We start from the raw sequence: 24,603 nt of genomic DNA, 5'->3' as shown, positions 1-24,603 counted from the left end.
TTTCGTGGAAGACACTCTTTTTAGTAGCTATCACCTCAGCTAGAAGAGTCTCTGAACTTCATGCTCTGTGTAGTCGACCCCCTTATCTAGTATTTCATAAAGACAGGGTGTCCTTGCGTACTAACCCGTCTTTTTTGCCCAAAGTAGCTTCATTGGCAAATTTGAATCAAACCATTCAGCTTCCTGTTTTCTTCCCAAATTATTCTAATTGGTCAGAACAAAAGTTACACTGTTTAGATATTCATCGCCAACTTGGGTACTATTTAGACAGGACCAAACAATTCAGGAAATCTGACCAACTGTTTGTTTCTTATGCAGAGGGTAGAATGGGCCTTCCAGTCTCTAAAGTCTCTCTCTCTAGATGGCTTACTTCATTGATTACCCTAGTGTATGAGATAAGACATCAACGGTTGCCATCCAAACCCAGGGCTCATTCAACTAGAGCTTTAGCCACTTCTGTAGCTTTCCAAGATAGGCTGCCTATTGATTTGATTTGTTCTGCAGCTACTTGGGCTTCTCCCCATACCTTCATTTCTCATTATAAGTTGGACTTGGCCTCTAGAGACCGAGCCAACTTTGGTTCCACTGTACTCAAGAGTCTGTTCCGATAGGCCACCCGGGACAAGGTGCTAGGGACGTGGTCCCATCCAGCAAGAATGAAGGCGAGATTGACATTTAGAAGTTATGTACCTACCATAACGTTCCATGTTAGTTGTCTTCTTCTCGCCTTCTTTCTTGCGTCCCACCCTCCTTCCCCCTAGCCAGGACAGACCTAGAAGAGTTTTCTTCTTTGTTCCTTATGGAATTTTTATTGCTGGCCTTAGCTTTCAAACGAGATCTGAGGAGTTACCGCCTAGCATTGTGGGATATAGGGGAGCCTCGAGCCGGTGGAACTAGCTCTCGAGCTTTTAGAGTGGCCGAGTCGGAGCCGAGGATCGGCTCCGAACCCATCCAGCAGGAAAGAAGGCGAGAAGAAGACAAGTAACATGGAACGTTATGGTAGGTTCATAACTTCTAATTATAACTGTGCACTGCTTTACATCTGTCCCCAGGCATTAGCAGGCTAACTCTCAGTACAGATGCATTGTAGAAGAACCAGCAACAGAGGAAAACACAGCACTCGTGGTGTCCAGTAACAACAGTGAGCAGCACTGGACTTGTCTGAACAAAATGTTTGCAGCCACCTTTGATCCTCCATGATGGCCACTGTCCATGGTCAGCATTCACACACTACTATAACCTGTGAATGTACCCCCCCCCACACACACACACACAACATGCTCCTTCGTACCCAGTTTGCATGGCACAGTACTTAGTGTGCACTGCTATGCACCACTTCAGGCATGAGCAGGACAGTACTCCATATACAGGAAACCAACAAGTGCCAAAAAAGCATGCATTTGGCCAACAGTGCCAGCTGTGGACAGTACAGGACTTTTCTGAACATTGTCTGCAGCCATCTGAGCTTTCACATGGTGACCAGTGGCCTTGGCCAGTGTCCATGCACTTAACAGTAATCCTAACTAACATAACTTTCCGTCATACTCATTTTGTATACAACTTATAACTATGCCCTGCTATACAGCCAGGTCCAAGTACAAGTGGATGGATACTCCATATTCAAGCTAGAAAAAACAAGAATGCCTAATATTACTATCATTGGCAGTGGGCAGAGATAGACATTGCTGAATAAAATGCTTGCTGTCAGCTTTTCCCCACTCCTGCTGCCTAGTGACTATGGCCAGCTTTCAGAGCACACAGTTGCATAGTGCTGTACACTTAAAAGAATGATGCCTGTCACCATGGCCAGTATCTGTACACATGAACGTAACTCCCTCCCTCCCTACACACACACACACACACACACACACACACACACACACACACACACACACACACACACACACACACTATTGTGAACACCACATCCCGTTTTGGAAATCATGTGTAATGAATAATCACTGAATGCTTCCTGAAACTACTATGTTTACAAAAGAGGACTTCTGCCTGTTAATCAAGGTTGGTCAAATAATGGAATTGTAGTAGGAAACTTTAGTATAAAACTGTCAAAAATGCCACTTTTCCCCAATAATTTCTGTGCCTCAATCCTAATTTGCAAGGCAGCACAGTTAGTAAATGGAATAGCCACAGTGTGATTAGTTGATTGCTACCAGAAGCTGTGTAGTACCCCCCCTTCCCAAATAGCGATCATTTCACTATAATAGGTTGTCCTCTGTTTTCATTAGATTGGCCCTGGAACAGATATCCACATGTTGATTAACAACTATTTATGATTATCAAAAGCAAAGAAATGTGTATTATGCGTAATACAGGTTCATTGCAAATTTGACTTTACATTTTGTTTTGATTGCATTGTTCTTTGATACTTTTGTCAAAACTATTTTTGGATATGTACCATTATACTTGTTCTGTGGCATGGCCTTACCATCCATGTAGTGGCTAAAAAGGATCTTGTACCAGCCCACCACCATCCTGGTTAACAAATGTCAGTGGTTAATGATGGCAAAGATCACATTTTCTGGAAATAATAAAGGTATTTTACTTCTCATTTTATGAGAATGCACCAATGATTTGAATCAAATATAGTATTTTAGCCTGAAAAATGCAAAAGGCAAATATTTGCTCCAAACCAAATGGCAAATGAAAGCATAGCTGTGCAAGACTGTTGATGGTACCTAGCAATAAAAAGATTGTCTCTTTGTAGCTGTACAAAATATTACAGCAGAGTCTTCAGGATTGTCGTGTTATTGCTTAACACCAGGATAAACTACATCCCTAAATGTGGATAACCTATTCTTATTGCATCTCCTTAAGCTTCCTTGTGCCCTGGCTGCCTCTGTACATATACCATAAGCCTGTTTTCCTCTTACTACTTACTGCCATTCCTATTTGTATTGTACAAATTTAGCTTTAATTTCTCTATAAACTGGCTAAAATTTCTATGTTAAATCATTGTCATAAAACTTGTGTCTATTATTAACCAATGTTTTCATATTGCATCTAATTTGGTGTAATTATTTAAACTAGCTGTTTTTGTATTATTTTTAAAACTGTAAAATTATTATTAAAATGTTTTGTAATACTTGCTTTTCTCCCTGGGCCTCTGCTGGAAATGAGCTACTACCCAATCGGACTTTCCTGATAAATGTCAAATAAATAAAGTAGGTTAAGATCTTTGCTACAAAACGCACTTCATTATTGATTTTAATTACATGCACAAATTTATTTACTGTACTGTATGAAAGTATAAAATGTGTGTTTGGGGGGGGGGTGTCATAAATCTAATGGCAATAAAATTCCATATTTAAGAGAAATGTATACAGAATTTTACTTTTTATGCAGTGACAAGTCTGTAAATAAACAGCTTGGCATTATTTGTTTTGTACTGTCCACTGAGCAGAAGTGACTTTGGCAATGCACACTTTTACACCAGTGAATCTTTGTATGATGGTTCCCTTGAACTACTTGATAGAAAGGAAGAATTCCCTAGCACATCTGTTTCCAAAATGCAATCAAGAAAGCCATTCTAGCACCAAAGGATTTGACTGCATTTCAGTCTGGATTTGCAAGGTAGCGCAATTAGTACATAAGATGACCACAGTGATTTAGTGTTGTTGCTATTGAGCGCTGTACACCATCACCCACCATCAGTCACATCATTGTGATCATGTATCACGTATTGTTTTCTACTCATTTTAAAGTCATTGGAATGAAGATATTTAGGCAGCCATGAGGGTTGCTAGTGTCCTGTTTGGCATCCCTATAGTGGTCTGCCTGCCACTTCAGCTTGTTGTTATGGACTGAGCACAACTGTAAGGGCTGGAATAGACTGTGATCTTAAATTTTGATAGATGCTTCTTTTGGAAGAGACCTCTGCATTGTCTGTGAATATTTGCAAAATATTTCGTATGCATATGACAGATCCATTTGGAGAGGCAGTGTAGTGATCTGATAAAGTTCATATTTGGAGCACTAGATGTCTTGGGATGGAGTCATTAACTAGTGGTGTGGGGGGTCCAGGTGATGGTAAACCATCTGAATGGGAGAAGACATTGTATTTAAATTCTGCAATAAATTTGGCATCCTGTGTCAGGATTTCTGGTGATACTGAAACTCTGCTATGACCTGCATAACTGGTAGAGAACAGCATGCTGATTGTGGAGTATCTGGTGACTAAAAAAAGAAAAAGAGGGAGGCACTGACTGACGAGGTAAAGTTTATGAGCCCTTAATTGTGGAACCTCATATTGCATGCTGCTGGAGTCTGTTGATTTTGCTAGTAAATACATTTACTTTTTTTTTTGTGAGTTTTGCCCCTTTACCTGCTGATCATCGGGTCTTGACCAATTGGGCATAATCAGTTTATTCCATTCCCCAGGAATTTCATTTGTAATCAAGGGCAAGAACTGTCTGGAGGGTCATTTTTCAAGCAGCTTTGAAGGTGTTTTTATGTGCTCACTGACATTCCAGCAATGATGGTGTTTGTAATGACCTAACCTTTCCACTTGATTAGTGGGGTCCACGTTGCCTTCCCTACAAGAATGGACATTTCAGCACAACTGCATTGAAAGCTTCATAAGACAGTGTTTTGATGAGCTTAATACTGCCCCCAAGGTCACACATTTATGTCACCACCCCTGCTCTGATGGATTGCTGAAGTGTGCTCCTATCTCTTCCCTTCCTGCCCCCTCAGAACACACATGCCTATCTTCTCCTACCATCTTTGTCGGACGTTGAGCTGCTAACCAAATTTTGTCACCTGGGATTTAATCAGGTTTTTCTGTCTTTGCCACTAGAACTGGCTTACCAGTAAACACGTTTATAACTCTGCTTCATTCTAAACAGAGGGATCAGAATTTGTTTAGCAAATGGAATGGATTGCCTCTTTAATGTTCTGTGGTAACACAGAGAAATGTTATCAGTAAGATTTCAATGGACAGAGAGACTTTAAGACCACTGACTTCTGAATTCATTTAAATATTTGATATACTAATAAAGATGCTGGGCTATTGAGCTTTAGGGGGTTCCTTGTTAAGGCAGGGGTTAGAAGCTTGAGGAAAGAGCATGAACTAGATGCATCTTTTCTTCAGATGCCGCCTTAATGCTAAGCTATGGTATTAATTTCATGCTGTATTGGCAGCTGTCCTGTAGTGTGAAGTGCCTTATCCTCATTTTTCTGTTTAGGGATACCCACAATCAAATCACTGCATGGTGCACTGGATGATGCAGGTATCAGATGTAGTGTTTTAAACAAAAAAAATCTTTATTGAATTATTATTTATGACCTAGGCAGTTATACATTTATATAAATGAAAACTGTCCATACTGGCAGATTTTCAGGTACAAACATTGCACTTCACATATAATGTCCTTCCATTTCACTGTTGTAGTATTCCAAACATGAGGGGTCTCCTGCCAAGGACGGCCTGACATCTTGCCAGTATACTATAGCCTTTAGGTTATTATCGATAGGCCATACATCACACATATGCTCCCCACGCAAGGTGTAGGCCATAAAGATGACATCCAGATGTATCATCCTCAGAACTACTTTGCCGTGAATCTGAATGCAGTCTTTGATCATCACTCTGATTGTCCAAGTTGTGAGTTATCCTAGCCTTTCAGAGAAGTGCTTCTGTGATGAAAGGAGGTACTGCCAGCAAAGCTAACTAGAATTTGTAAATTGTCATTTGTGAATATCAAATTGATTTTTACAAGATGCTTGTGTTGCAAATGTATTAGAACTGATTCATATTAGACGCTGGTGTTAAATGTATTAGAACTGTATGTCATGTGTATATCAAACTGATTTATACAGATATTTTTGTTGTAAAGGTATTTGTAAAGTGCTGTGATTGAAATGTATGCACAGTATGCATTACTGGAGAGAACAGAAAGGTACATGCACTATTGTAACTGTTCATAATGTGTATGTTTTAATAGAGGATACTGGAGGGTTAACCTCAGGCCAAGAAACTTTAGAAAAATATCTGAAATTAAATCACTTTATAGGCTAGGCCATAAAGATGCTATCTTACAGGTCTCCTTGCAGCCAGAGAAAAAAAAAATATACTAGGCACCTTTCTGTATTGTCTTTGGGGTGAACTAATTACTACTGTGGAAGTGTGAAGGTGTGCAATTGTTTTATGACTTCCGGCACCTGCCAAAGATCTGAGCAAAAAGCCCTTGTATATGTATTTTTACAGGTAGGTGCCAAGTCTTGACAGATTCCAGCAGTAGGGGTTTTGCATGAGAACTATAATTCAGATGACCAGAAATGTCATTCTGCAAGCTGTCCCAGCAGTAATATTTTAGGTATTATTTTGAGAAGTCTCTTGGTGAGACAGAGCATTGTGTCTTGGGCCTGACAACAAGAAGAAGAACTGTTTGCCACATCGTCTGCCTAACTCTTAGTAAGTTAGCAGGGTATAGTAACTCTTTTAGATGCAGTCAGGAATATGGTGAAGCTTAGTTTAGATATTATTTGTCTGAGCCTGTCCCACAATGTTTTAAATATTTCCTGTGTTTTAAACACTGATGTCACTGTGAATTGATATTTAGCATGGACTTGTTCTTTTATTATTAAATATATTTAAACCTTTCATTGTGGCTGATCTTTGTAGAGATATTTAAGTTTTGAGAGTACTTGCATATTTATTTGCTGACACTGTGTGGGCCGCTCCTAATAGTCTTGCTGTTAGTCAAACTACCATTTGGATTAATATTAATTTCACTCAGTATATTGGGTACCCTTGGAAGAGCCTTAAGGTAGTTGGCAGGAGTGTCTGGTGGCACAATTAACTACCTTATAGTCTGGGCAGAAGGGGGCATAGCTAGCAAACGTGTGCCAGCCTTTCCCATGTGTCTGAATCAAATCTCAGTGTGTGAGTCAGCTACTTGGCATTGACACGAAGCAGTCGTTGGACAGAGAGGGTGCTTGAGGCATTGGCTTGGACATTCAGCTGAGATCTCAACTCTATAGCTGTGCCAGTGGGGTGTCTTGTTGAGGATCTGGAGAAAGAGGTAGAAACCAGCCCTGGACTGACTGTGGTTTCTGTGTGCTCATAAGGGAAATTGCATTTGATGCAGAGAGCTACATCTGGAAATACTGTGTGCACCTGATGTTCTTCGTGTTTCACTGTTGCAGTCATTACATTTGGGTAATCCTGCTGGCAGGTTGCCCTCAGTCGGTCTGAATTCCAAAGTCTTGGGTCCTGTGTCGGCTGCTGTCTCCTCTTCCCTGACGTCGGGTCATTAGGGGTATAAAAGATGCGGCCGACACCATTTTCTTTAGTCTTTCTTGCCGCACGGTGCCCGAAGCAGAAGCAATTCGCAAGTGCAGGTCGGCCGACTCCTGAGATATTCGTGTTCGAGTTTCAGATCTGAAGTCTTCAATAAAGCTAAGTACCCCCGTTGGGGAAACTTTTTTTTTCTTGCTCCAGACGATGTCAGAAAAAGTAAATAATTGTATTTCTTGTGGAAAGCAAATACCTCATAAGGATTTTCATTCTTACTGTATTCCTTGCCTAGGCCCTGATCACAACGTTTCTGGTTGTCGGTTCTGTGCTAGATTTAGCCAACGCACTATTAAGCGTCGGTATGATTTTGCTTTAAACTAATTTGGATGCCAGTTTAATTATCCAGAAATGTCGTTGGATAGCCATCCGACTACCGGAGTTCACAAAAAGCGCAAAGAAAAGGAGAGAGAGAGACAACCGATGACAAAGCTTCTCCTAAGCCAGTAGCCGGTTCACCGTTTCTCAGTGAGGCGCTTTCGCAACCCCTGATGCCCGCTACTTTAGAGTCGCAGGCCGCTACCGACTCCCATGTGGAGTCGGCCATGCCGGTGTAAACTCAAGGTATTGGAGCCTCTGTTACTATTCCTTCAGATGGGTCTGGAACCGCTGAGCAGGCACCGGCTTCTGAGGGTGTATTCAGACCTAAACATCTTTACATTAACTCCTAATAGTCTTCAGCTTCAAAGACAAAGACTAAAGCACCTCCTAAAGCAAAAAAACAAACTCAAGAGCCACGTGGTCAGGCCTCTATGCCCAAAAAACAGATGCTCAAAATGGCCGAAGACTTGATTACCTTGATCAGGGGTTCCCATCCCCCTCCTGATAAGAGGCCTAGGCAAGAGACTGACTATGAATCTTCAGATCAGGTTTCCATTTCTTCTGATTAGGAATATTCTCTTCCCCCTGTGAGGATTCTGATGCTGAAGAATCTATACCTTCAGCTTCTCCTCCAGAGGACTATTCTTTTGGGGAAACCTTGCATACCATGAGGGAGCATTTCCACTGGGAGAACCAAGATTTTTCTGAATCTAAAAAGAGGCTCAGGGATTTCCTTTTACTACCTCAACACAGGCATCTAGCCATTCCACCTGTGTTAGGCATTGTAGATGATGCGTTTTCGGAGTCTAGTCTTACCCCTGACTCCTTACCTCCAGCTCCTGTTAAGCCTGGCATATTACAGGGTTCCTGACTCTCATAAATTCCTTTTTAAAAACCCTGCTGCAGACCCGGAAACTATTTCTCAGGGTCCCAAAGGAGTTAAGGCTTCCGCTGCAAAAAACCCTACCCCCTGTGACAGAGATTCTAGGGCACTGGATAGATGGGGGAAAAAAGGTTTACACATCTGCTGCCTCGGCTATAAGGGCCTTAAACTGTCAGTTTCTTATGCTCAAATATCAGCAACATGTCATGGCATTGCTTAAACAGAAACTGTTGTTAAACTCTGAATGTGCAGAAAACAAGGAAATGCAGGATTTATTGCATGCAGCTGAACAAGTTGGAAAGCATACTTTGCAATGTGGTTTTGATTCTTTGAAGGCCTCCTGCAGGGCCGCAGTTACGGGCTGTCTAATTAGGAGGCATGCTTGGTTAAAGGAACAAAATCTGCTTGATCATGTCAAAGTTAAATTATTAAATGCACCTTTACAGCATGATACTTTGTTTGGTGTTAAGGCAGAAGAGGTGTTAAAGAAAATGGAGGACAAAGCTAAATCTATGCAAACGGTCAAAGATGTTTTACAGGTACAGCCACCTAGGTTTAGTAGACACTGGCCAACAAAGGATTGGTCCTTTCCTGTGTCAGACAGACCTCAAAGGGGCAGATCCAGATGCCCTAGAGGCAGATCCCAGACGCAAGGTTCATACAGGTCAAAGCAATGGGGTGCTTCTACCTCCAAAGTTGGAGAAGACAAATAACAACCACACAGGAAACAGTCCCAATGACTTCCCCCTGCCTGCACCAAGCACTTATCTCCTGGCAGCACCCTTGGGGGAAAATTAGCACTTTTTTCTCAAAATTGGCACATTATAACCCAGGACAAGTGGGTCCTAAATATCATGTCACAAGGCTACAAGTTCCATTTCCATACTCTGCCAAAGGCAAACGGCTGGCCAAATCTGCCAAAAAATCAATGGGCAGAGGCACAAAAACAAGTCTCATCCCCTCATGGACATGGGGGCCATTCAGCAGGTACCAGAGCAAGAGCAGTGACAAGGATTTTACTCGACTGTTCTTGGTACCCAGAAAGGACAAGGCCTGGAGGCCAATACTGGACCTATCTATTCTGAACACATTCCTGGATATACCAAATTTCAAGATGTTGACTTTTCAGCAGCTTCTGCCGATGCTGGGCAAGAACGCTTGGCTTGTGACTTTAGACCTAAAAGAGGCATACCTGCATGTCCCAGTCAGACAAATATGCATAAGATACCTCAGATTCAAGGCTGGCTCAATGCATTATCAGTTCTCTGCAATGCCCTTTGGCTTTAATTCATTCATAGATTAGTACTAAGCTAACTGCCCTTGCGAGCCATTTTAAGCCTAGCCAATTATCCCTTGTGAGACTCAAACCCTCCACCTTGTGTTTGCAAGGCAAACACCTTAACCATTAGGCCACCCTCCCAACTCTTCTGCAGGGTCTTTACAAAGTGCCTGGCACCAGTAATTCCATTCCGCAGATAAAAAGGAATACAAATATATCCTTACTTGGACGACTGTCTAATTCAAGCAGAGAACAAGGACATTCTTCTACAGCATTTGGCATTTGTGAAAAGACTTCTAACATGCTTAGGGTACACAGTCAACGCAAGGAAATCAAAACTAGTACCCTCTCAAGAGATAATATTCCTGGGTGCAAGCTTAAATACACCTGCCCAGATGGCTTATCTCACGCCAGACAAACAAAGGCAACTGGCTACCTATTTCAAAATGTTGGCAACAAAGGTCCAGTTATCTGCAAAAAAAATTCTGCAGGCTTTGGGCTTCATGGCATCCTGCATCCTACTAATTCCATATGCAAGACTGCATATGAGGAAACTTCAATGGTACCTAAAAAGTGTTTGGACTCTGCATTGCCACAGCCTGGAAACTATGATTACTCTCATTCCCTGCCTGCAACAGGAGTTTTGATGGTGGGCAAAGGCTTGTCACCAAAACACAAGGGACAGCCATTCGCATTACCCCCAGCCAGGTAGACACTAACAATGGATGCTTCAGATTATGCCTGGGGGACCCACACGGCAGGAAGATGCATTCAGGGCACATGGACCTCAAACTAAATGCATCTACGTATCAATCAAAAAGAGATGCTAGCTGTTCAAAATGCCCTGACAGCCTTCAAGGACCTACTTCATCCAGGACAACTACTGATAAAGACAGACAACACCATGGTCATGTGGTATATAAACAAGCAGGGGGGCACACAATCTTACCCCCTTTGCAGACCTAACCATGACTTTGTGGGACACAGCATTGACTTACCAAGTACATCTGCAGGCACAGTTCCTGCCAGGAAGGAAAAGTACTCTGGGAGACTAAGCAGAAACCTCGTGGATCCCCACGAGTGGCAGCTGGATCCACAAGTCTTCAGCATGATAACAAGGAAATGGGGATGCCCGGACATAGATCTATTTGCCTTGCCTCACAACTACCAACTAAAAAGAGTCTGCACAAGAATTTATCACAGACAAGCATGGAAAGTGGACGCCCTATCAGTATATGCCTTTCCCCCTCTGCCTCTCCTTCCCAAGGTACTCCTAAAGATCAGACAGGAGAAGCCAAAGATGATACTGATTGCCCCAGACTGGCCCCGCCAGTACTGGTATCCAATACTAAGGAACTTGTCTCAATGCCCAGCTTGGACCTTACCTCAAATACCTCGCCTACTGTCCCAGCAAAACAATCAGATCCTGCACAGGCAACTCAGGACTTTAAACCTGGCAGCATGGTGGATAATGTAGTCATACAAAACGCACCTCTCTCAGTAAAGCTGTGATGGATGTCATTTTAGAAGCCAGAAGGCCTAGTACTAGAAAATCTTATGCTGGAAAATGGAAGAGATTCTGTGCTTGGAACCAGGCACAAGGATCTGATACAGCTGTTCCAAATATCCCTCAGATTTTGCAGTACTTAACTGAGATGCTGGACAAAGGCCTATCTTTTTCATCTATTAAAATTCATGCCTCTGCCATTTCGGCTCATTACAATGCAGAGCCACCAATCTTTTCTCATCCCTTATTAAAGCAGTACATCAGAGGGGCCAAAAATTTAAGGTCTCCAAGGAGATCACCAATGCCTGCATGGGGCCTCAACTATGTCTTGGAAAAACTCACCCTGCCTCCTTTTGAGCCAGCTGCTACTGCTGATTATAAAGTTTTTATCTTGGAAAACGGCTCTGCTCCTAGCAATAACTTCTGCAAGATGAGTTTCAGAGCTACAGGCACTCATGGCTGTAGAACCTTTTATCATTTTTTATCCAGACAGGGTCTCTCTGAGGACAAACCCAACATTTATGCCTAAGGTGGTGGCAAGTGTGGCTCTTAACCAAACTATTTATCTGCCAACTTTTTATCCAAATCCACAGAACAAGGGGGAGAGAATTCTGCATTCTTTGGACATACACAGGTTAGATTCTACTTGGACAGAACCAAGGTTTTCAGAAAGACAGCAATTACTAGTGGCATATGCTGCAGGATCACAAGGAAAGGCTATCTCAAAGCAGACTATTTCAAAGTGGATAGGCCACTGCATTCATTTCTGCTACTTACACCATGGCAAGCCAGTGTCTAAGGGCATTAGGCCACATTCAACCAGAGCTGCAGCCACTTCAGCAGCCTTTTTCAGGGGAGTACCAACCAAGGACATTTTAGAGGCTACTACTTGGAGTTCAGTGCACACCTTCACAAAGCACTATCATCTGCCACTCTACTGTAAATCCAGGGCAGGCTTGGCCACTGCAGTTCTGCAGGGCCTCATAGCCGCTCCTAATGCTGTTTAGCTCCAGCCTCCCATCCATAGCTTTGGGACTCTACCCAAATGTAATGACTGCAACAGTGAAACACGAAGAACATAGTACAGTTGTGTACAGTTAACATAAATGTAGATGTTCGAGTGTATTCACTGTTGCAGTCCAGGTTACCCACCCACCATACCCATTTTCTTCTCATGGAACTTATCTTTCCTTCTCTGATTTATACAACCTATGTGGTGTATTTGCTTGTAGATGAAGGTAAAGTTTATGTTGGTGCATGTATTTATTTATATATATATATATAAATAGTGGCTACCCTTTTAGGGGGCACCTGACATCTGGAGCAAGAAAAACTAAAGAAAATGGCGTCGGTCGCATCTTTTATACCCCTGTTGACCTGATGTCAGGGAAGGGGTGACAGCAGCCGATGCAGGACCCAAGACTTTGGAATTCAGGCCGACTGAGGGCAACCTGCCAGCAGGATTACCCAAATGTAATGACTGCAACAGTGAATACACACACTAACATCTACATTTATGGTAAGTGTACACAACTGTACTTTATGCTCTCAGCGAATGTCCCCCACTTGCCATTGGTGAGGATTGAGGCTCCTTGATACTGGTCCAGTGGAAGGTCATCCCAGCCCCATTGGGGTTTTTTTCCTTATCCTTTTTTGTTTTTAGCATTTGTGGTGGTGTGGAGTTTCATGTCACCCAGAAAGGGTAAATACCAGTGTGATAGATTTCCCATAAAGACCATCATGAGCAGTGCTTGTTTTGTTTAGGAGCTTCTCATGACCATACGTCCTGTACTGTTTGTCAGGCTTCTGTTCTTAAAACCTTACATAGTCATCTTTCCTGTCTCACAATTTTTCTTGAAAACCAATGTCTGAAGCTTTTAGCGAAAGATACTATGGAGGGTTCTTCACAGCCTGAATGTCGGCCATCTTCGAAGGCCAAAAAGGTAGGTCAGAGTCTTTGGCTGTGCCTCCTCCACCAGACGTCTGTCTTGAGACTGGTGAAAGCATGGAGGATCGTCCAGTTTGTGGGCTGGATTCCTTTGAGATGACTGTTTCAGAAGATTTCTATTTCATAGATCTAGCTTCTTGCATGTCTTCTGAGGCCTTACAGACGTCCGCTTCAGATGCTCAGAGGGAACCACTGCTAATTATCACTGAAGGGCCTAGGTGAGTTTCGGATAATGGGTAGGGAGGAAGTCCCAACTGTGATTGAGTGTAGGTTGGTGTCTGAGCCTTCAAGTTTCATAAAGACGTCTTTCGTAGTATAACTCCAGGAAGCCTGTTCCTCCTTCCTGGGATCTTAATTTTGTTTTGGGAAATTGTCTTGGCCTCATTTTGAGCCTGCAGCTTCAGCTTCCTTACAGCATTATTCTTGGAAGACTGTTCTTTTGTTGGTTCTTACTTCTGCCAGACGGATGTCTGAGCTGCAAGCCTTTATGGCTGTTCCTCCTTATTTAGTTTTTTATAAGGACAGAGTGTCTCTTAGTACCAATCCTTCTTTTATGCCTAAGGTGGTGAATGAGTGGTCTCTTAATCAATCTATTAATTTGCTCACTTTTTTCTCTTCTCTGTAATCAGCTAGTGAGAAGGTATTGTGTACTTTGCATGTGCATAGACAACTCAGACTTTTTGTCAGAAGTAAAGATTTTAGAAAATCTGGTCAGCTTTGTTTTCATCCTAAATAAAGTTTGCGGTTTCCACGCAGACTATTTCCTTTTGGATTTCTAAAGCCATTTCTTTTTGTTGCTCTTATGGTAAGAGCCTTCCATTTGTGGTTAAGGCTTACTTGACTAGGGCTGTGGCTTCTTCTGGTGCTTTTTTCAAGGATTTGGATACTAATTCTATCCTTGAGGTGCATACCTTTACTAAGCATTACAAGGATGTCATATCCAGGGCTAGAGCTGGTATTGCTAGAGCCATTCTTCATGAGTTTCTAGAAGACGCTGTTGGCTCTTCCTCCTCCCTGTCTTCTTTCTGAGCTTTTGCACTCTCCCTCATTTTAAGAATACTGCAGCAGTGGAATGGAAGGACATAGTACAGTTGTGTAAAATCTTACCATAACAATAGATGTCCTTCTCTTCAATGTTTGCAGTATTCGCTCTCTCCCCTTCTCCCCCTGGTCTTTTGTCCTTCTGGTGGGTATGTTAACCTCTGATGTCCTAGGTCTGGGTTCTTTCTGGAGCTCTCAGTTCTGAGGATGGTATGTCTGGATGTCACCTTTATCCCCTACATCTTGCACGGAGGAGCATACATGTGACGTATGGCATATCGATGACGGCCTAAAGGCTTTGGTATACTGGCTTGACATCAAGCCACCGTTTTACTCCAACAGTGAAGAGGAGGACATCTACTGTTATGGTCAGATTTTATACAACTGTACGGTCTTCTGTGCAGTCCTTGTCTATCGAACGTTATATAGTTCATTCAATTCCTACTTTCCCTTAACTCATTCTTTCTCCAAAATATTGTTGCGCATGTATTGCTCTGACAATTCCAGTTTTTTTTTTTCTATGTAATTTGCTCCTACACTTTTTCTAAAGATCCCAATTTCAGTTCTTTGATTTTTTGTTGCTACATTTATTTTGAGCAGAGAACGCTGTTAACCTTCCACCTGTGGAAAAATTGAATGCATAAGAAAGAATTAAATGGTGTATGCAGATAAACCCGCACAGGAAACGTTTTGAGAGAAGGAAAACCTAGCTTTGGATGAGAGAAAATGCTTAGCACACAATTGTCCTTTGGAAGTTTTGTTTTATTTTATTTTTCAGTTACTTTTTTTGGCTTATGTGGATTTTTTCTGACTTGTATGTATAAATGTCTTTGTACTGTTCTGCCTGGCTTGTGCCTGAAAAATGGACCATGTGTTGAACAGTTTGTCTTCATGGTAAACGGAAATGTATAGATTTAAATACATTCCCTGTTTTCCGAATACATTAACATTTACTAATAGTTTGCAGCTCACGCCATTGTGTAACTACTGCATTTTATGTTTAAATTTGTCATTCTTTGTTGTGAACGGCAGCCATGATGTGGATCCTTTGCAGATAGGTTATTTTGGTTTAGAGATTGTAATGCAATTTGATTGCTAAATAAGGATGGCACTGATCACTTTATGAGCTTATTTTGCATAGACTTTGGACATTTGCCAGTTTTTTTATGTTTTCTGATTGTTACATTTTGATGGTGTATACTTAAGAACTGCTATTTTTACAAACCAAACAGAACTGAGGAATCTGCAGTAGTCCTGGTCAGTCATAATTGGGTCTGTGTCATGTTTTCCTTTCTTTTCAGGTAAAATGGACAATGGAGGTGCTTTGCTATGGGCTGAAGCTGCCTTTGGAAGGAGAAACTGTGAAACTTTGTGTGGATGTCTATACAGACTGGATTATGGCTCTTGTATCTCCTAAAGATTCCATTCCACAGCCAATCATCAGGGAACCAAACCTGTATGTTCAGAGTATTCTGAAACACCTTCAGAATCTTTTTGAGCCCAGGTAAGAAGAGTTTGGGTCATCAGAGTTGCTGAGCTGTTGTATATATTTTCACACATTATGTCCATTTTGATTTTGTTTTACACTTGAGTGCAAAAACCCTTAAGAGTATACACACTTGTGTGCATCTGAGTTTGGAAGCTTGTGTGAGCAAGTAATACATTTTTTAAAGCCAGAAGGCTTATCTGCCAAGAAAGAGGTGAAGATGCAAACAAAAATACTCCTCCTAAATTAAGGAAATTGCTCTAAAGAAATATCTCCTTTTTAATGATGAAACCTCATGTCAGGGGAAAGAGGAAATAAAAGTGAAGAAGAAATATTGAAATGGGGGCAGCTGAGAGAAGACCAGTACACACAAAGTGCTAGTAGAGGGGAGGGATACATAATCGAAAAGCCAACCCCAGATAAAGAAATCCTTACCTTTCAGAGAAAAATTCACTGAAATCTTTCCTGGGCATCAAGATCCATCAATTGCTTATGGGGGCAAATGAGATCTAAGGTAGTTAGCTCTCTGTATATAAGGATTTTGGGTAAGAGGAGGAGCCTGAGTGCTGGATCCAAACCTTAGAAGTTGAAGCCGAGGTCTGATTAAAACCCATATATTGAAGAAAGACTGAAAAGACAACATCCGATCTTGGGATTTGCTTGGGACAGAAGTAATGCTTCTTTTCTTATTTATTGGGGCATGCTGTGAGGCAGGATCCTTTGTAAGCACATTTGGCATCCCTGGTACTACTACTTCATCCTCCACTGAACAAGTCCTTCTCCAACTTGGTAACATTAATGAGAAATTGTGTACCTCCATATAGCTGAAGGCCTATTTAATAAAAAATATAGCACCACAAGGTTTTCATGTAGAAGCTGAAGCTAGGTACGAGTCAGCCAGATTAAGTTTTTATGAAGAAATATCCAGCAATTCAGTGTACTGCAGCTTTTATTTTTTTCAGGAGTCTGGTGGAATATTATGCAAGACTGGCTGTTTTTCTTTTTTTGGAGCAGTTACTGGATGATTTATAACAGGTACTGTAATTTAATTCTCATGTCTGTTACTTCTTGCTTTGAATGAAAGTTATATTAAAATGATGGGGGGATTGAGAGAGTTACAGCAAAAGAGTAAAGTTCATCAGAGACTTTAATTGTAGACATGGACAGGAGTTTACATGGAAAAAACACAAGTGTTTTAGGATATTTTGCTGATTCTAACAGTACACAAAAATTAGATAGGTCAGCCATTGAAATATGTTCTTGGAGTGTAGATTCCTCCATTTTGGACTCCCACAATAAAAAGTCTTTCGGCTTTTCCCAGTTAGGGGTTGCCACAGCGGAACTCCAGTTCACTCATGATTGGCAGTGGATTTTACGGTGCTGAGTTGCTAGCCCGATGCCTAACCTTCAACGAAGGCACGTCCATTCACGCTCGCACTTACCTGCATGTCTTTAACTTGACTCGACCGTGGGGAGGACATGCAAACTCCACACAGAAGGCATTCCAGCCGAGAATCAAACGGGAGAACCTCTTGCTGTGAGGCGACAACGTTAGTATTCAGCACAAACACTGATATGGGCTTTATTGAGCAAGCTTAGTTGAATAAACAATTGAAGCTGAATTATGGATTTATTGTTAGCACACATTTGAGGATAGGCAGCAGTGACTGAAAGCAATAGGGACATAGCTGAAAGTTTTGAAAAATACTGCACGCTCAGCTGTTAAGTTGCAATAAGGACTGCACTGTTCTTTAATTTAAAAAATTATTATTTTTTTAATTACCCATGACAGCATTTTGAATAAAGGTTTAAACTTTACACCTATCTGCCTTACTTTGTAGTTCCATATTGTGAATGACCTAAAATCTTTCTGCATAAAATTGGATTTGTGGTTTGATCATAACTGGAAAGTGACTGATAAGACCTTGTTTTATAAGGAGCTTTATTTTAGGTATGTTAACATAATATCATTCCAGTCATCAGTTACAATTCACCATGCATTGCAGTTCAGAAATTGAGAAATTGTCTAATCTTCTATCAGTGTTAAGATTTTTTTTTAACAATCTCTCAGAAGAATGGACCTTCCTTCTCTAGGCGTTTCCTACACTGAGTAAGCCGAGAGAACATTGCTCTCTAGGTCAGATAGTTATCTCTAAAATGAAATAATCGTTTCGCTGTCTGCAGTCTTTAGTATTGTCAGCCTGCTTTATGCGTTTCCAGTAAACGGGCCTTGTCTTCTTTTATACTAGTTTCTCAATGCCCCATGCACACCTCTCCTTCCTTTTCTTTGTACTTTTTTCTTCTGTTCCTTTAGGCATAGCCCTAATTATTCTCCCTAGGATTCATTTATCCCCACTTTCTCTCAGGTTACATTGTTTAAATGTGCTCTCTTCTCCCTATGAGTAAGTGCTATATGCTTCCTTCCCACATTATATCACCCGTTAAGTCTGACTTGTATGGCTGTATAGTAAGTCCTTGGATCCAGAAGTGCCGATCTTCCTTACTCTACGAGAAGTGCTACCTTATTCCAACTCACCTTTGGGGTTTTACCTTCCCAAAGGAATATCCTAATATCTTTCAAGACTTACCCACATTCCATCCACCTCATAGAGGAAACCTGGCCCACGTATATCACGAAGGGAACCACAAAAATGGTTAGAACGTGTATCTTATTATTCAGATCTAATGTCATAAACTCACACTTTTAACTTTTATCATCTAAAAAGCATAATCTTTAATTTTCTCCAAGGTTTCATTTGGCGATTCTCTACTCCTCCTGGTTGTCCACACCCCTAAATATCTATGTGAATAATGTCCCCCCTGACCCCAGATAAAGGCATCACTGAACTAGCTCCTCAGGAAGCACATAATTTATAGGGACTTTCTTAATTTTTCGCTTTGTTCACTTTATAGCCTGATATCCCTGAACATTCTCAAGACTCATGGATAGATTTGAGAGAGACTCCTCTGGTCTTGCCCAAGAATAGCATTATATTACCTGCAGAGAACTCCTTCCTTGCTTATTTAGCCATATCTTCTTGGCAAGTATATATTTATATAAAGCAAATAACAAGAGTTGAAAAGAGGTACCCCTGCCTTGTACCTCTTTCCAGCTAAAATCACTGACAGATTGCCATTTATTTTCAAATTAGTCTCTTCCCCTTGTTATATATGTTGATCACTGTCTTTATAAATCTCACCGGAAACCCAAGCCTTCTCAGGACTTCACACAAATAATCTTAGATGTACTCTGTTGAAGGGTTTCTCCAGCTCTAGACTCCTTAACAGTAATGGAGTACTTTTTTTTTCTGCCTCGTCCTATATCAGGCTTGTTACATTATCACTTGTTTGCCTGCCCATTACAAACTTGCACCGATCCATATAGATCAAGTTGCAGACTATCTTAGTTTCTTTGTCAGGGTAGACCTTAAAGTCTTCTAGTCCTGGTTTAGTATAGTTGTGTAGGTCTGTAGAAAGAGGCCCTAAAATGAATCCTTCCCTTCTTCAAAATAATTAATATTGATTTATTTTAGGAATGTGGCTTCTCATTCTCGGCAGATCTCTGCTGAATAATTTCACCCATAATTCAGTCAACTCGTCACCTTCTGTCCACATGATCCAGTTTTACCTGTTGGCCTGATTATATAATCTGTCTTTAATTTCCTTAAATGTGATTGGACTTGGAGATTGTGCCTCCTGCCTCATAGTACCTACACAGTATGGCTACTGTTTTATCTGGCTCCTTATGAATCACCCCTGTAATTTCATCCTTTATTTTCACCACCCACTTTTTAACCTCTTGACTTCTCCGTGTTCAAGGCCACACTTTTTGCATTCAGTGGATATTCCCAAAGAAATAATGTTACAAAGAAGTTTATCTAAATTCACATGATTCTGCCACATAGGCATTTGTCTTATTTCTCAGATATTAAATTTCTACAGTCAGCAGACCAGTCCCCCTGTCCTTTTTCTTGCACTGCCTTCAATTTTCCCATATTATCCTTGTAGCACTTGTGAGCTGTTGGCTTCACCTGCTTCTCTCTGTTTCTGCTCCTTCGTCAGATTTATTTTTAATGTTTTCCCGCTCCCTTAGTAAATGTTCTCCATCCCTGTTTATATTCAGGAATATATTAATCTGTAAATATTTTACAAAATGCATATACTTTTCAGATTTTAGGCAGTAATTAGGAAATCTCCACTGTTTTTTCTTCACCTAGGGTATAGTTCTAAACTCAACTGCTGCATAGTGTGAAATCATCGGTGGAAATGTTATATTATTTTTTAAGAAGCGGGAATGCTCTTCTGTTGTGTATTATCAAGTCTAGCCTAGACGGTTTGTGTATTAGAATAACAGATAAAACTGTTTCTGTTAAAAAGTGGCACCATTACATCCTTTATGCCATATGTTGTAAGGTACTTCTTCAAACACATGCCTGCTGGTGTAACCATCTTTTTCCTTGGGTCACTGTCTACATCCTCCCTGCTTATAACTTATTTCCAGTCACTACCATTATTAAAATTACTAGGAATTGCCATCGATGATCAACTAAAATTTGACAAGCATCTACAAGCAAATATAAAAAAAAAACATAAAAAAATTAGGTATGCTTTACCGCCACAGTCGCTTTCTCTCCCACCACGAGGATTACATTAGCTAATACATACCTCATCCCATTCATAGGTATGTACTAGGCTATTGGCCCTAGGGCCTGTACAAGCCTAGCCAAAAAGGTACCCTGGCTTTTGCTACCCAAAAAAATTATTTTCCTGTGCCCCTGTCGAGCAGAGCCACAGAGATCCTCCCTGGGGTGAATTTCCTATTTCCCATCCAATCATCAAGATTGTTCTTGAAGAGTGCTAATGAGCTTTGTTTAATATAGATAGGTTGTTTGTTCCAGAGGATGGGAAGTCTCTGGGACAGGAATCTATCCCTCCAGCATGTTCTGTTTATTGTGGTGACAATGTTTAGGTCCCTAGAGCATGTAGCTCAGAGGGATTGGGATTTCTTTAAGTGGAGCATGTCCAACAGCTCTGGGTTTGACATAGCTTTGTATGTTAGGCAGAGATCACCTCTGAGTAGGCAATATGCGACTGAGTAAAGCTGGAGTTTTTTGAGACTGTCTGCGTAGGGCATCTGTTTGAGGCCAGTAATCCTTTTTGTGAGGCATTCCTGCGACCTCTCCAGTTGTAGATGTCTTGAGGTACATACCAAAAGGGGCGTTGTACTCTATAATGGGTCTAATGAGTGACAAGTAGAGGGAAACAGTGACCTCTCTTTTCCTGGATGAGAAACCTTTTGTGATGAGGTGTGTCACTCAGAAGGATTTCCTGACTACTGTGGTGTTGTGATTATCAAAGGAGAGACTACTGTCCACCTGTGTCCCAAGGTCTCTTAACACACTTTTGGTGTTAAGTAGACTACCACCTATGTGGTAGCTCATGGGTACAGAGTTTTTACCAAAGAGGATGACAATGCACTTTTTGGCATTGAGCTTGAGGCCATGGCTTTTGACACCAGGCATCTGTCTCAGTGAGGCACTTTTGTAGGATGTCCACATCATTAGGAGTTTGTTTTATGGCTCCTAGTTTGCAGTCATCTGCGAACTTCATTAGCCAAAGACCTTCTTTGTTAGCCTGTACTTCAGAAAAGTAGATACCAAACAGGAGAGGACCCAGGATTGAACCCTGTGGTACTCCCATTTGTCACTGGTCTGAAGTCGGATTTTGGAGTCTGCTACTTTCACAGTGTAGGTTCTGTCAGTGAGCCAGCTGGCAACCCATCTTGTGACATAGGGATTTATACCTAGTTTAGTGAGTTTATCTGTAATTCCAGAGTGGGGGATGGTGTCAGAAGTCTTGGCGAGTTCTAGATAGGCTGTGTGAACCACCTTACCCTCGTCTACAGCTTTGGTGACTGCTTCAAAGAAGTCAGTCAGGTTTAGGAGACATGATTTGCCTTTTACAAACTTGAACTGGGTGGAGTCCAGAGTTAGGAGATTACCAATGTCTTTGTTTCTAAGTTCCATGATGACACGTTCCATGGCCTTGCAGACAAGGCTCGTTAGGCTAATAGGGCGGTAGTTCCTGGGGTCCGTGGTGGCTTCCCCTTTGTGGAGTGGGATAACTATCGCTGTGCGCCATTCATTGGGCACAAAGCCTGAGGTGAGGCTATGGTTGAACATGGTGCTTAGGTGGGGTTCCAGTTCATTCTGTAGTATCCCTTTTATATGGTGCGTCTATCCTAACCAGCCTACAATCTTCCCTCAAAACAAAACTCTCATTTTGTTGTAACAAAATATCCAAACTTGCAGCAGGTCATAGAGCCTCTTCCCACTACTGTAATTCCCTTCACCAACTAAGTTGGCTAAATTACCAGACTTCCTCACATATACCGAGCTCATCCAAGCACACAAACTCCTTCAAAACCCATCTCCCTGCCCATCCCTAGCAGATACCTTTGAAATGCATAAGCCGGATATACTCCTAAGATCCAATTCCCAAAACCTAATTAAATTGCATAAACCAACACGTCCTGCTGGGAATCGTTTGATGTCCTCCTCTCTTGCATGCCTCTGGAAACCTCTCCCTTTTCCCATCCACACCACCAGCAGTCTTTCCTTGTTTAAAACCTCATTGCACTCGCACCTTACTTCACAATGGAAATGCTCTTGCTCTCATTCAGCCTAATTCTGACCACACTTTCTTCCTAACTTTCCAAACTTATTTGTTGCCTGTCACTACCTCCTAAAGTTCTACATCCCTTGGGATGTGTTCAACCAGCAACTAAAAAAATTACCTCATTGTAATTGCCTTAACAAAAAAAAAAAAAAAAAAAAAAATTACACACACATTACTGTTTATTGAATTAACTTGATGTAATTTTGATAATGAAAATCTTTTTCTTTTATTTCTCTATTACGTAACATTTATAATTGAAGTGTATGTTATGGATTTGTGCTTCTTCTGTATTCTGTATTTGTATTTCTCCAGAGCTTTTCTCCCCCTGACTCAATTGAAAACGGGCTCCTTGTAGCCCAATGGACTATCCTGGAAAACAAACTGCAAATAAATAAATAATAAAATACCTTAGTGGAAATAAATTTTAACACCCCCCCCCCCCCCTTCAACACTCTCACACTTTCTCTCTCTCTCTCTCTCCTCCTTCCCCTTTTTCTTTGGTGGAGCATACACATTTGCCAGTGTTATTCTACCTCCTTCCCAATTGCATCTGGTAATTGCATACCTCCCAATGGTGTCCTCCCTTGTTGAATCCACTTTTCGGGACATCTTCACTCTACAAAAAATCCCCACTCTTTTTTCTTTCTTAACTCTTAACAGTTTGCTGTATATCCTTCCTTAATGCCCTGCATCATTATCTTCTGATGCTTTTCCTTGCTTGAGTATGTCTCCTCTAACATAGTTATATAGGGGCTTAATTATTCTAGCAAGCATTAGTATTTTTGCACTGTCAGTTAAGCCATTTATATTCCACAGTAAAAAATCTTCTGACTCTTCCCAGTAGATATCTGATAAGTTGTCTCTTAACTTTTTCCTGATGATCTTCTAGTTTGATTGTTAGAACTTTAGGGTTGAGTGTTTTGTTTAGCCTTAAATAGCACCTTTGTAGTAGTTTGGTTTTACCATTTCTATAGTGATCTTCATAGTTGGTGTGAATGTTTTTTAGTATGTCTGACAAGACCTCTGGCTGTAGAGAGTGCTTTTTTTTGTGGTCTAACAATTTTTGCACTGGACGCACACTCTGCACTTGTCATTTGGTGGTGTCGCATCTTGAGGATTGCTGTGCATGCTCCACTTTGTGACCAGAGATCTGTCTGGCAGGCAGTCGAAGCTAGCCTAGAATGAGCTTCTCCCTGCATCAGCAGAGTGAGGTAACCCCTCACAGTCATCTTTATTTTAGTTTAACAAGAAATTTGTAGACAAAAAATAAGGGAGCAAAGATGAAGGCTAAGAAGAACTCTAGAAAGAGGTCCCATGATCCAGTAGGTCCATTGGGTCCTGCTCCAAGGTGCAGAATATTTGGAGCCAACTACTATTTCTTATCTGATCAGAGTCAGATCTCCAACTCCACCCTTTGCTGGATCCAAATTTTCACGAAAAACCGTTACTGTTTTTCCCCTGCCTTGGCTGTTGTTCCATAACACAGACTCGCACACACACTCACACCTATTGCCAATTTAGTGTGTCCAATTCACCTACAGCATGCCTTTGGAATGTGGAAGGAAACTGAATGACTCTGAGGAAACACCCAAGGACACAGGGAGGACATGCAGACTCCACATAGAAGGCATTCCAACCAAGAAGTGAACCGGAGAACCTCTTAATGTGAGGCAGCAACACTGTCAGTTGAGCCACTGTGCCTTTAATCCTGTCTCCTTTTGCAAGGAGACGTCTTTCTAGTGTTTCACCATGCCACCTTCTATGACCTTTTCTTTTATGTCAGTGTGGTTGTCCAAGAACCTGTTTGAAGCAGATGTAGCCAAGATTATGCAAAAATTCTTGAGGACCCAGATTCAACTAGGGGTCCTCCCTGCACTGGCTACTTTTTGGAGGCCAAGAGCTGTCCATTCTCCTATAGTGATTATTCCTCTGTGCTGACATTTAGATACAGTGCCTGTGGATCCAAGTGTTTCCTGAGGTTGTCTGAGCCAAAGCTGAAAGACTGGGTCTCTTCCGCTCTGACAATGTCTCTGATTTGATTGGCTTTGCCATCTGATCTCAATGGGTCCAGGAGCAGAGAGTTTGGTGCTGGTTCTCTGTCTGGGTATCCTCCTTCCACATTGCCATCGTTTTATGATTTAGGCT

At 41.4% G+C, this 24,603-nt stretch overlaps 1 protein-coding gene across 2 annotated transcripts in view; it reads left to right on the top strand.

Annotated features, from left to right (window-relative positions):
- Positions 1-24,603, top strand: part of RALGAPB (Ral GTPase activating protein non-catalytic subunit beta) — a 3,411,848-nt gene that overhangs the window by 176,304 nt on the left and 3,210,941 nt on the right. For both annotated transcript variants that reach the window (XM_044090192.1, XM_044090191.1), the window contains exon 3: positions 15,596-15,798. In XM_044090192.1, coding sequence (XP_043946127.1) covers positions 15,596-15,798 — 203 coding nt within the window. The remainder of the gene's footprint in view (positions 1-15,595; positions 15,799-24,603) is intronic.

The sequence above is a fragment of the Protopterus annectens genome, chromosome 12.part0 (assembly GCF_019279795.1).
Source record: "Protopterus annectens isolate FY-2018-M chromosome 12.part0, PAN1.0, whole genome shotgun sequence".
Taxonomy (NCBI): Eukaryota; Metazoa; Chordata; order Ceratodontiformes; family Protopteridae; genus Protopterus; species Protopterus annectens.
This window is presented reverse-complemented; position numbering and strand designations above follow the sequence as displayed.